The 14,446-nt window shown below is 31.8% G+C and overlaps 1 protein-coding gene across 8 annotated transcripts in view; it reads left to right on the top strand.

The window, feature by feature from the left end:
- The window catches only part of LRR (capping protein regulator and myosin 1 linker 1 leucine rich repeat protein), a 181,618-nt gene that overhangs the window by 82,679 nt on the left and 84,493 nt on the right, over positions 1–14,446 (top strand). For all 8 annotated transcript variants that reach the window (XM_075313190.1, XM_075313191.1, XM_075313188.1 and 5 more), the window contains 3 exons: positions 552–602; positions 838–966; positions 1,099–1,182. In XM_075313190.1, the coding sequence (XP_075169305.1) occupies positions 552–602; positions 838–966; positions 1,099–1,182 (264 nt within the window). The remainder of the gene's footprint in view (positions 1–551; positions 603–837; positions 967–1,098; positions 1,183–14,446) is intronic.

The raw sequence follows: 14,446 nt of genomic DNA, 5'->3' as shown, positions 1-14,446 counted from the left end.
ATAATTTAATTAGAATAGTACCATTACTTCCAATTGAAATCAATTTACATATATTTTGTAACATTCACTTTCTAAGGCTTTTTAGCTTACATTACAAAAACCGTTTGTTAACAATTAGAACTCACCTAATTTTAACGCAATTATATATGTAGGATGCCAAGTGACATCCTTAAACTCAATTAAATCTCAATAAAACAGCATTAACATAATATTCTTCTTTATGATAAAGAGGAGGGGGGCGTTTACAAAAAACGGACAAGATGTTCTAGGACAAAGGTATAAAAGAATTAGGTTACTTTGAAGCTTGTAAATGAATTTAGGAACATTTATCATCACACTGGTTTTGGATGGGAGTGATGGTGCTAATAATGACATTACCATAAATATCATAAGCTTAGACTTGGAGCAGTGCCCACTCCGCCTCCTTCAATTCATCCAAGAATTTATTGTAGACATTAAAGCCCTTGTGACCAACCAGACAGTCTGTCAACCAGCCAGCCATTCAGCCTACTAACAATCTCTTTTTTCTTCTTTTCTTTTGTTAATTTCAGGTTTTTACACCAGTGCGCATCTATTTGCTCATTGCAAAAGTTCCCACAAAGGTAATAAAGTGGCTTTAATAGCTTTGCTGTTTGTCTGTGCTTTCTTTATTCATTAGGGGGGCATATGCACAGCTAGGCTTTGCTAAATAAATACATAAATACATTATAATAAATTTAAATGGAATATCATTAACACATTTATTTTTTTTTTCTTCTTCTGTATTTTATTGCAAACTTCTGTTCTTTCCTTCAAACTTCTTATACGTCCTCTCTTCGGGCCAAACGCATCCTTTAGATTGAGTGCCATTTCCATTATTTGGATATACAAGCGGTGGAGAGTAAGAGACCTTCACACTTTTCCATCATAACGAATGATCGCCCATATAATTTTGCCACAACCGGTGATGCGGGTAATTTTAGTACGGTAAGTGTTTTTATTTTCGCTTGACAATTAAATTTTAATAGTTTGTAATTTTGATAGTTTTATAAAAAAATAATTTATTTATTTAATTTTATGAAACATGTGTTTTTTTCGAATTTGTTTTTTTGTTTTCAGAGTGCTGATGTGATTTTAACAGATTTGGCATCGGCCATCAAACAAATTTTTCCCACAGTTCCTTTGAAATATATTATAAGGAAGGTAAGTACTTAAAACCCAGATACATGAATTGTAATAATGTAAACATTTTAATTTTATATACACTGAAAAAATATTGAAAGATTATGCAACGAAAATTTTAGGACACGCAACATTTAAGGATAAATTTCTTAAAATTAATGAATTCAGAAACTTTTTTTTATTAAAATTAAGACGCAAATTTTAGAAATTCTGCGTCCCTCCACAAAAGTCATAAGTCCTTGATGTAAGGAAAAAATTCCTTAAAGTAAAGAAAAAATTTTTAATTTAAAGAAATCGTCTATAAGCTAACTGATATATTGAATCTTTAGATTTAAGATAAAAAATACTTCAAATGTAGACCAAAACTTATTTTGAGGGTTTTACAACTTTGGTTCAAAGTTATTTGGATTTATTTTTGGAAGAATTTTACGTTCAATCTTCTATGATGACAAAATTTTATTTCTATAGAAAATTTTGTCAAAATTTTATTTCTATAGAAAATTTTGTCAAAATTTTATTTCTACAGAAAATTTTGTCAAAATTTTATTTCATTCGTTTTGTTTTGTTATTGTTGGGTTTTTTCTTTAATCATTGTTGTTGTCTTTTTGATTTCAGCTTAAAACCATGCATTGACGTAAACTACACTCTTAGAAATATATGTTTTTCATATGTTCCGATATAAACAAAATGTGTTTCGGGCACAATTTTAAAACACAATATATTTAAGTGCAAACATGCAATGTTCCTAAACTAACACTAAATGTTTGGGACATCTATGTTAATATGTTAGAATATATTATGTTTGGGGCATGAATGTTTCATAAAAATCATATGTGTGAATGCAAACATGTATAAATTTACAAATTTCCACTAAACATACATATGTTGTGATATTTTATTCAAAGCGACAGAGAGAGTATAGAGAAAGAAATAGAGATGGAAACCGGGAGAGTTGACAAAAGATATCAACATAACACAGCGAAAGAATCAAAAGAGAACAATTTCTGTGAAACCGCTTGTATGTTGTTTCAGAAAACTGTTTTACGATAAGGCAAAAAAATTGATATGCTTAAGTTTAAATATTATTTAATTTGAATAAAGAGAATGGACATTCGGAACCAAGAAAATAGACATTTGAAAAAAAGCCTGTGTTTTCGCCTTGAGAGCAGCATTTTCTGTATGTGTGGACATGTGTTTTGTTTATCATTTTGGCATTATGGGCACAATTTTTTTCTTGGTTCGTTAAAAGAAATGAGGGGTCTTCATAAAAATAACGAAAGGGCACTATACTCTTTTTAGAGTTGGGACAGTAAAATGAAATAAGGAGGAAATAGTGAAAAATTACACAGTAAAATGTATAAAAACAAAGTTTAGTTCCTCTTTATTAATAAGTAGTCCAAGAGGAGTTGACGGACACCTTCAAATATAAAAGCGGGCATTAAGTTCGAGTTTTGCAGCTAAAACAATTTAAAAATTTTATTTTCTTTAAAATGAATTATTAAAAAAAAATAAAAGGCATTTTAGACCGATGGTGTTAAATGCTAGAAAAAACTGCTCACGCCTAAATAAATTTATATTTATATTATAAAATAATTTATGTATGTTTATACTCGACTCCACGTTCTTCTTTTGTAAGTTTTTGAATTCCTTCCAAATTTTAAAGTTTTGTACCAAAAACAGTTTTTTGTTACAAAATTGTTATTTTTGCAATAAAAAATAATATTTTATCCAAAAATCAGTCAAATTCGTTTATATCAAGCACTGTTAATGACTATAAATCTTTAATAACCCACATTTCGAAGTTTTATTATAAAAATTTAATATAGTATAAATATAAATGTGTAAATTAAAAAAAAACAACAACAAAAAAAGTGTTCGGTCGGAGCAGGGATTGAACCCACGACCCTTTGCATGCAAGGCAGACATGCTAGCCACTGCTCCACGTGGCAAACAAATGTATGTTCCTGTTAAATAATGTTATGTTTGCATGGGCTCGTGGGCGCTGCAAACTATGCTATATAAATGTAACTTATAACGATAATTATCTGCTGGTGACCATAACAGCTACGTAGCCCAGTGGATAGTGTGTTGGCTTACAAACTGTATGGTACTCGGTTCGATTCTCCGTGCAGGCGAAAGGTAAAATTAAAAAAAAATAAAAAAGTGAATAATTTCTTCAACATTATTTGTATTACAGAAAAAGGTGCCAAGAATTAAAATATTTCGTGGAAGTGAAAATAACGAGTATGTTAGGGAATGAGCACAATCGTCTTTGGGAAAAATTCTTCCAAGCATATAATATTTTTGGGCTCAAAATGTTTCCAAACATATAATATGTTCACATAAAACAAACATATTAATGTTTCGGCAGTATCCAATAATATATGTGCTTCCTGCAAACTATGTTTGGAACATATGTTAAAGAGGCGATTTTTTTTTTTGAGGGTGTAAAAGTGTAGCTTAGCCAACAGAGGAAAAGAATGTTTGTCTCTGTTGGCTTAGCTACACTTGTAGTTTACGTCAATGCATGATTTTAAGCTGAAATCACAAAGACAACAAAATTTTATTTCCATAGAAAATTTTTTCAAAATTGTATTTCTATTGAAAATGTCAAAATGTTATTTCTATAGAATATTTTGTCAAAATTTTATTTTTATAGAAAATGTCAAAATTTTATTTCTATAGAAAATTTTGTCAAAATTTTATTTCTATAGAAAATTCTGTCAAAATTTTATTTCTATAGAAATTTTTTTAAGAATTTTATTTCTATAGAAAATTTTTTCAAAATTTTATTTCTATAGAAAATTTTGTCAAAATTTTACTTCTATAGAAAGTTTTATTTCTATAGAAAATTTTGTCAAAGTTTTATTTCTATAGAAAATTTTTTCAAAATTTTATTTCTATTGAAAATTTTGTCAAAATTTTAATTCTATAGAAAATTTTGTCAAAATGTTATTTCTATAGAAAATGTTGGTAAAATTTTATTTCTATAGAAAATTTTGTCAAAATTTTATTTCCATAGAAATTTTTGTCAAATTTTTATTTCTAAGGACAATTTTGTCCAAATTTTTTATTTCTGTAGAAAATTTTGTCAAAATTTTATTTCTGTGGAAAATTTTGTCAAAATTTTTTTTCTATAGAAAATTCTGTCAAAATTTTATTTCTATAGAAAATTTTGTCAAAATTTTATTTCTATAGAAAATTTTGTCCAAATTTTATTTCTATAGAAAATTTTGTCAAAATTTTATTTCTATAGAAAATTTTGTCAAAATTTTATTTTTATGGAAAATTTTGTCAAACTTTTATTTCTATAGAAAATTTTGTCAAAATTTTATTTCTATACAAAATTTGTCAAAATTTTATTTCTATAGAAAATTTTGTCAAAATTTTATTTCTATAGAAAATTTTGTCAAAATTGTATTTCTATAGAAAATTTTGTCAAAATTTTATTTGTATAGAAAATTTTGTCAAAATTTTATTCCTATAGAAAATTTTGTCAAAATTTTATTTTTATAGAATTTTTTGACAAAATTTTATTTCTATAGAAAATTTTGTCAAAATTTTATTTCTATAGAAAATTTTGTCAAAATTTTATTTCTATAGAAAATTTTGTCAAAATTTTATTTCTATAGAAAATTTTGTCAAAATTGTATTTCTATAGAAAATTTTGTCAAAATTTTATTTCTATCGAAAATTTTATTCCTATAGAAAATTTTGTCAAAATTTTACTTCTATAGAAAATTTTGTCAATTTTTTATTTCTATAGACAATTTTGTCAAAATTTTATTTCTATAGGAAATTTTGTCAAAATTTTATTTCTATAGACAATTTTGTCAAAATGTTATGTCTATAGAAAATGTTGTCAAAATTTTATTTCTATAGAAAATTTTGTCAAAATTTTACTTCTATAGGAAATGTTGTCAAAATTTTATTCTATAGAAAATTTTTTCAACATTTTATTTCTATATAAAATTTTGTCAAAATGTTATTTTTATAGAAAATTTTGTCAAAATTTTATTTTTAAGAAATTAGCATGTCAGACCCAAAATGAGTCATCTCTGCCGGTTATATGTATACTGAGAGCTTTGGAAATTCGAATTAGTCAGCGACGAAACATCTATAACCAGGTTTGTATAGTGATATCTGACATTTTCTTTTCAGTTGCTTAATTATATCAATTTCTTCCTCCAATAAGCTCGTTTTGCATTGTAGTTATAAATATGTAATTCAAAATAGGTCGAAACCAGAAATATTTTTAAAACTATAGAAAGGTAAATTATAATTTAGAATACATTACTATAATATTTCAAATTTTACATTTAATTTCGGAAATTTAATTCAATTTTAAAATTTCAACTACATGAGTTTTGAGCAAACTCTGAAGTCTGCCCAAAACTGCTCAATATCTTTCCATACGAATCATTCATCTTTAAGAAATCTTGAGGTAGAGTCATGTAGGCTTATTCCCTATCTTTTCTCTTAACAAATTTCGAATAAATGAAGTTCTTTTTACATTACTTTGACTCTAGTGACCTGTATGTAATGGTTTTATCAGCATTTGCTTTTAGGACTTTACCTAAAGCGATAACACAGACATTATAGGCAATGAAAAACACTCCACTGACATATAAGTGACTTCTACTACACATATCCGGTTCGAGGAAGAACATTTGTTATTCATGGGTTTTTCTTTTCTGGATAAACAAGAAAAAACTATCACTGGGGTGTTGTGAAAAGGAGAAAAAATTCATTATGCATAGGAATAATAGTCAGTGTCTAACATTTCTTGCCAAATATGGCCATAAGAGTATGGAACACGGTACCAGGAATCCTTAAGTTTTCCGGTGTGTGTGCTTGGGTTTTGGACCACACCCTTACCCATATAATGTTGCATTTTCAATATATTCCATGTGGAAAATTTCTTCCAAGGATGTAAAGAGCTCAGACATTGTCATAATCATTGTATACATGTGTGTTGCTTTGCTCGAGGTAGTTTATTCGCACACGTGTTTATATGAGGTATTCCCAGTTAAATTGGAGTAATACAAAAAATTATTAAAGATATTCTCCCATATGCAAAAAAAAAAGTTTACCGTAAACCTTCTTTTCTCATATTTATTCTTTTGACAAAATGTCAATACGTTTTTTTATATGGGTAATAGTAAATAAATATAAATGTTGCATACTTTTAATGGTATTCATAAATTTAACATACTTTTAGGACTGTTCAATATAAAATGGACAAATGTCGATGCATACTTGTAGGAGGCATATGTTAATACATTACCTCTAAGATCACATCTTTACGCTTTCGTTTTTTTTTTATTCTTTTTAACTGGAAAGGACCGATAAGTCGTATACTTATGCCTGGAACATTGAGAGTAAATATTGATAAACCTAATTAGATATGACCAGAACCAAAAAATTGTAAGATCGAATCATCAAACTTTTCACTAAAAAATTAGATTTGAGTTGATCTCAATATTGGCCCCTATGTTAAAAGTTAAACTAAACTTTAAACCTACTTTTCCCATATGAATTCTTTCGAGAAACTATCAATAAATAAATGTTAGATGCATTTAAAGGCATTCAAAAATTTGGCATACTTTTTTTGATAAACAGTCAATAATTTTTTGTATATGGATAATAGTAGGTTAGGTTAGATTAGGTGGCAGCCCGATGTATCAGGCTCACTTATGGCGATTTCGATTGGGAAAAAAGGTGCAACATTCTCGAAATTGATTGCAACATATCAAGGACACTGTCATAGATTTTGGATCCTTTATACCTCACAATATTATAAATTAACAATAACTTTAGAATTACACTATCATTTGGGCAAAATGTCAATTAGGGAAAAAGTAGTGTAACACCAAGGCAACATATTTTTTGCGAATCGAAAACGCCCTTAGACTATTCAGTCCATTATGATACCACATTGGTGAACTTCTCTCTTATCACTGAGTGCTGCCCGATTCCATGTTAAGCTCAATGACAAGGGACCTCCTTTTTATAGCCGAGTCTGAACGGCGTTCCACATTGCAGTGAAACCACTTAGAGAAGCTTTGAAACCCTCAGAAATGTCACCAGCATTACTGAGGTGGGATAATCCACCGCTGAAAAACTTTTTGGTGTTCGGTCGAAGCAGGAATCGAACCCACGAGTCTGAACGGCGTTCCACATTGCAGTGAAACCACTTAGAGAAGCTTTGAAACCCTCAGAAATGTCACCAGCATTACTGAGGTGGGATAATCCACCGCTGAAAAACTTTTTGGTGGTCGGTCGAAGCAGGAATCGAACCCACGACCTTGTGTGTGCAAGGCGGGCATGCTAACCATTGCACCACGGTGGCTCCCATGGATAATAGTAACTAAATATTGCATACTTTTTACTTCAATATAAAATTGACAAATTTCGATGCATACCTCTAGGAGCATATATTTACACATTTATTTACGCACATAGATTATCCGAAAAATTTTTGTACATAATAAATGTTACATACTTTTAAGGATATTTATAAATTTGTCATGCCTTTAGGAGGGTTCAAAATACAATAGGCATATGTTAATGCATACCTCTAGGAGCACATCTTTACGCTTTCATGTTTTTCATTCTTTTTTACCGGAAAGGTCCGATAAGGCGTATACTAATGTCTGGAACATTGAGAACACCCAAGTAAACATTGATAAATCTAATTAGATATGACCAGAACCAAAAAATGGTATGATCGAATCATATCTATTCACTATAAAATTAGATTTGAGTTGATCTCAATATTGGCCCCTATTTAAAAAAGTTAAACTAAACTTTAAACCTACTTTTCCCATATAAATTCTTTCGAGAAACTATTAATAGATTGTTTTGTATTAAGATGGGCAATAGTAAATAAAGGGTGGTTAAATTGTAGGGACCGATGTTGAATGTGAACCACACCTAACCGCGAAGTTTTTTTCCGAATTTTATTTGACATTTCTCTATTTCAATTACTCAATTTGAACCATGGAGAGATACATAATCCAACAACGTGTTAAATGGTTCCAAGAAATGGCAACAATGGATGATCAATTTTCGAAGAAAATCATCTTCAGTGATGAGGCACATTTTCACCTCTATGGATTCGTCAATAAACAGAATTGCCGCATTTGGGCAAATGAGAATCCAAGAGTGATTGTCGAAAAACCAATGCATCCACAAAGAGTGACTGTTTGGTGCGGTTTATGGGCTGGCGGCATCATCGGGCCATATTTTTCCAAAATGAGGTCGGTCGGGCAGTTACTGTGAATGGTATTCGCTATCGCGAGATGATAACAAACTTTTTATGGCCCGAATTGGAAGATATGGATGTGGACGATATGTGGTTTCAGCAGGACGGTGCCACTTGCCACACAGCTAACGAAACAATGGCTCTTTTGCGCAACAAATTCAATGGCCGTGTTATCTCACGTAATGGCGATGCCAATTGGCCGCCAAGATCATGTGATTTGACACCGTTGGACTTTGTTCTTTGTGGTTATTTGAAAGAAAAGGTGTACGTCGATAAGCCAGCAACAATTCAAGAGCTAAAGGGTGAGATAATTCGGCACATTAACGGCATAGAACATCCATTATGCCTCAGCGTCATCGAAAAATTTGGACCATCGGATGAAGGTGTGCCACCGAGGTCGCGGCGCCCATTTGGCCGATATTTTGTACCATACATAATTGAGTAATACCAGTATATCATAATAAAATAAAATTACAATAATTTCCTAAATAGTTTGTGTTTTGTTCAAAATCAACATCGGCCCTTGAAATTTTAACCACCCTTTAAATTTTGCATACTTTTAAGGTTATTCATAAAATTTGCATATTTTAGGACTGTTCCAAAGTGGACAATTTTCGTATGACATTTACTATATTATCACATTAAATGTAGCCTCTCATAAGTGGCCAAATTTTGGCGACCGTGAGGTGCTGACCGTACTGATAGTTTACTCATGTCTCGAATTCTTAAAGTACACAAATGTGGTGAACATAGAAAGATAGTATCATGCGGATATAGATGTAAGGATATCTAAATGAGGCGGATCCGTTACCTCCTTTAAACTTAATCTAACCTTGCAAATAAGCAGAATTAGTTTACTCACATGTAGTAGATATTTTTGATCTCCTAAAAGTATGCAATATTTTCTTTTAATAATGCTTTTTATACCATGCGCCACAATGTGGAACAGGGTATTATAAGTTAGTGCATATGTTTGCAACACCCAGAAGGAGACGTGATAGACACATAGTTTCTTTGGCAAAAATGCTCAGGGTGGGCTCCTGAGTCGATATAGCCATGTCCGTCTGTCCGTGAACACATTTTTGTAATCAAAGTCTAGGTCGCAGTTTTAGTCCAATCGACTTCAAATTTGGCACAAGTATGTGTTTTGGCTAAGAATGGAACCCTATTGATTTTAGAAGAAATCGGTTCAGTTTTAGATATAGCTCCCATATATATCTTTCGCCCGATATGGACTTATATGGCCCCAGAAGCCAGAGTTTTACCCCAATTTGGTTGAAATCTTGCACTAGGAGTACAATTAGTAGTGTAGTCAAGTTTGCCAAATTTTATTGAAACCGGTTCAGATTTAGATATAGCTCCCATATATATCGTTCGCGCGATTTACACTCATATGACCACAGTGGCCAATCTTTTACACCGATTTAATTGAAATTTTGCACAGGGAGTAGAAGTAGCATTGTAGCTATGCGTGCCAAATTTGGTTGAAATCGGTTCAGATTTAGATATAGCTCCCGCATAGAGCTTTCGCCAGATCTAGACGCATATGACCACAGAGGCCAATTTTTTACTCCGAAATTTTGCACAGGGAGTAGAAGTAGCATTGTAGCTATGCGTGCCAAATTTGGTTGAAATCGGTTCAGATTTAGATATATCTCCCATATATAGCGTTCGCCCGATTTACACTCATATGACCACAGAGGCCAATCTTTTACTCCGATTTAATTGAAATTTTGCACAGGGAGTAGAAGTAGCATTGTAGCTATGCGTGCCAAATTTGGTTGAAATCGGTTCAGATTTAGATATATCTCCCATATGTAGCTTTCGCCCGATTTACACTCATATGACCACAGAGGTCAATTCTTAACTCCGATTTAGTTGAAATTTTACACAGGGAGTAGGATTAGCATTGTAACTATGCGTGCCAAATTTTGTTGAAATCGGTTCAGATTTAGATATAGCTCCCATATATATGTTTTTCTGATTTCGACAAAAATGGTCAAAATACCAACATTTTCCTTGTAAAATCGCCACTGCTTAGTCGAAAAGTTGTAAAAATGACTCTAATTTTCGTAAACTTCTAATACATATATATCGAGCGATAAATCATAAATAAACTTTTGCGAAGTTTCCTTAAAATTGCTTCAGATTTAAACGTTTCCCATATTTTTTTACTAACATTGTGTTCCACCCTAGTGCATTTGCCGACCTAAATTTTGAGTCTATAGCTTTTGTAGAAGTCTATCAAATTCTGTCCAGATCGAGTGATATTTAAATGTATGTATTTGGGACAAACCTTTATATATAGCCCCCAACACATTTGACGGATGTGATATGGTATCGAAAATTTAGGCCTACAAAGTGGTTCAGGTTGTAATGTAGTCGGCCCAGCCCAACTTTAGACTTTCCTTACTTGTTAGTATTATGCGTTTTCCCCATTCCTTTTTCACTACGACATATCCCATATGCAAGGATGTATATGTAAAAGTAGAAATTTTTATGCATATTTTATGAGACATCTCTTTTTCTGAATGCAAAATGCCGAGAAATGCCTTTAACAATCACAGCTCCCCCTGAGTGCGTGTAAGAGTCCTGTCGACTATGACTTTATGTTATTAAAATATTTAATTTGAAAAAAGGTAATGTTGGTTTCTCTTATACATATTAATGTATATATGTATGTATATCCCAATACTCCTACTTCTACAAAGAGGAAACTGACAAAATATATGTAAATTTTCCTTAGAACTCATATGGATTTTTATGTACGAATTTAATTGCTTAAAAAGTAAACTAATTTTAAAGTAAATCCTTTTAGATGCCATTGGGAATCATTTTATCACGCATAATAAAAGATTGTAATCAAACCAATTTGATAATTCAAATGAACATCAGATACTAATGCCATGTAAATTGAATACAAATTGAGTATGTCAAATGCTCAAGAAATAAATCTGGGAGAAGAATGAAACGACATCATTTTCATGATTGTAAAACATTTCAAACAAAAATAATTGATTCAATTAATTTCTTCATTGAAAGAAATATATTTTTCTGTATAGTCTATAAGCTGGATTGAAAAAAGCGGTCAAAGACCGAGGGACCATCGTCATCTTTGAAAACAAACCCCATTTTTTTTCAAAGAACCAATCTTTAGATAACTTGAAAAATTCGAATAATTTCTTAAATTTAATTAATTTAATTTTTTTGAATTTAATTAATAAGAGAATAACTCTATTACTGCTAATATTTGACTTTGAACTAATAGCATCGAATGTCACAAATTAATTATTTAAAACCTAATTTGTCAATGCCTGCAATGAAACATTTTCCAAATAACAGGTTGGCTGATAAGTCCCCGGTCTAACAAAGAAAAATACATTTTTTTGTCAAAATTCGTTTTTATTATTCAACATAGTTCCCTTCAAGAGCGATACAACGATTATAACGACCTTCCAATTTTTTGATACCATTTTGGTAGTACTCCTTCGGTTTTGCCTCAAAATAGGCCTCAGTTTCAGTGATCACCTCTTCATTGCAGCCAAATTTTTTCCCTGCGAGCATCCTTTTGAGGTCTGAGAACAAGAAAAAGTGTCTGGGGGCCAGATCTGGAGAATACGGTGGGTGGGGAAGCAATTCGAAGCCCAATTCATGAATTTTTGCCGTCGTTCTCAATGACTTGTGGCACAGTGCGATGTCTTGGTGGAACAACACTTTTTTCTTCTTCATATGGGGCCGTTTTGCCGCGATTTCGACCTTCAAACGCTCCAATAACGCCATATAATAGTCACTGTTGATGGTTTTTCCCTTCTCAAGATAATCGATAAAAATTATTCCGTGCGCATCCCAAAAAACAGAGGCCATTACTTTGCCAGCGGACTTTTGAGTCTTTCCACGTTGCGGAGACGGTTCACCGGTCGATGTCCACTCAGCCGACTGTCGATTGGACTCAGGAGTGTAGTGATGGAGCCATGTTTCATCCATTGTCACATATCGACGGAAAAACTCGGATGTATTACGAGTTAACAGCTGCAAACACCGCTCAGAATCATCAACGCGTTGTTGTTGTTTTTGGTCAAATGTGAGCTCGCGCGGCACCCATTTTGCACAGAGCTTCCGCATATCCAACACGTTCCTTTGATATCTTTAAGACCTCTGCTATCTCGATCAACTTCATTTTACGGTCATTCAAAATCATTTTGTGGATTTTTTTGATGTTTTCGTCGGTAACCACCTATTTCGGGCGTCCACTGTGTTCACCGTGCTCCGTGCTCATTTCACCACGTTTGAATTTTGCATACCAATCAATTATTGTTGATTTCCCTGGGGCAGAGTCCGGAAACTCAGTATCAAGCCAAGTTTTTGCTTCCACCGTATTTTTTCCCTTCAGAAAACAGTATTTTATCAAAACACCAAATTCCTTTTTTTCCATTTTTTCACAATAACAAGACGCTCTATCTCACAAACTAATTGACTTACAGATGTCAAATTTTGACACGAATCATTTGAAGGTTGGTACTATATAAAAATAATATGCATTTAATACTAGCAACGCCATCTATTTGTCAGACCGGGGACTTATCAGCCAACCTTTTATATCGATCGCACTAATCGCGCAAATTGCTTGAAACTGAAAGCAAAATTTCTTGATTTTACTTCTCGTAATCATTTGAATAATGGGGATAAAAATCTACAAATTTTAGTTTTCAAATCAAGGCGTTATTTCATCATTTTCTTGCACACTTACACGAAATGTTTTTGATTCTTCTAAAACTCAAAGAAAAATGCTCCTTATGAATGCAGAATCTGATTTAGTCTTTATAGGTAGAATCTTTAAATTCATCTACGGAAAACGTTGGTTGAACTGATCTGGTTGGGAGATTATCTGTCATCAAGCCCCCCTAAAATTCTATTAATTATTAAGTAACCCGCTACGACGAAGAGTTTTCAAAGGAGACTATTATATTATTTGATTCATGGTGTTGGGTATTTAAGATTTGGCCGAACTTATAGCTGTATATACTTGTTTTAAATTAAAGAGAATAACTCTGCTTCAAAAATATTTGACTTTGAACTATTTCCCTGTAATATAAATAATATCACTACAACTTATCAGTCTACTTAAACTTTAGTAATTTCCCTTTTCATAATTTTCCTTTAATTAAAGCAATTGTTTCTGGTTGAAAATTTTAATATGGCACTCAATTAACCTCTTACGTCTATTTGCCTTACGTTACTCTTTGTTAAATTAATATCTACCACTCATCAACTCTTTCATGTATTAACCATTGATCTATGTTATACGCATGCCACTGGGGTTTACAAGTGGCCCAAAGACTTTAACTCTCCTTCCCTTTTATATATCAATGGTGGAACATTATGCCAGCGTGCTATCATTATTAGCATAATGCATGTATATGAACATAATACCACTGGGCAAAATTATAGCAAAACCTGAAATTTGTTTCTTGTATCTTTCGATACAAAACTTTATTAGAAACTCAAATAGAACAAAACGAGTTAAGCGTACGAAAAAAATGTAAAATTTACATAGAAAATTTTGTCAAAATTTTATTTCTATAGAAAATTTTGTCAAAATTCTATTTCTATAGAAAATTTTCTCAAAATTTTATTTCTATAGAAAATTTTGTCAAAATTCTATTTCTATAGGAAATTTTTTCAAAATTTTATTTCTATAGAAAACTTATTTTATTTCTATAGAAAATTTAGAAGGGTTAAAAGTGGTAGCATACGCAGATGATATGCTCTAGCAGTCAGGGGAAAATTCCCATTCACAATCAGAGTTATTATACAGAGAGCCCTCCGGATGACAGAAATGGGCGAAAGAGAATGGTCTTGGAGTAAATCCTGCAAAGACAGAATTAGTCATGTACTGCAAAGAACGCAAAACTCCCACGGTTAAGCCCATATCCTTAGGGGGTATTGAAATTCCCTTTGGTGAGTGTGCAAAATACCTTGGCGTTATTTTGGACAGGAAGCTGAACTTTAGCTTTGTAT

This window comes from Haematobia irritans, chromosome 5 (genome assembly GCF_050003625.1).
Source record: "Haematobia irritans isolate KBUSLIRL chromosome 5, ASM5000362v1, whole genome shotgun sequence".
Lineage (NCBI taxonomy): Eukaryota > Metazoa > Arthropoda > Insecta > Diptera > Muscidae > Haematobia > Haematobia irritans.
The sequence above is the reverse complement of the archived record's forward strand: the minus strand, read 5'-3'. Positions and strand labels throughout refer to the sequence as shown.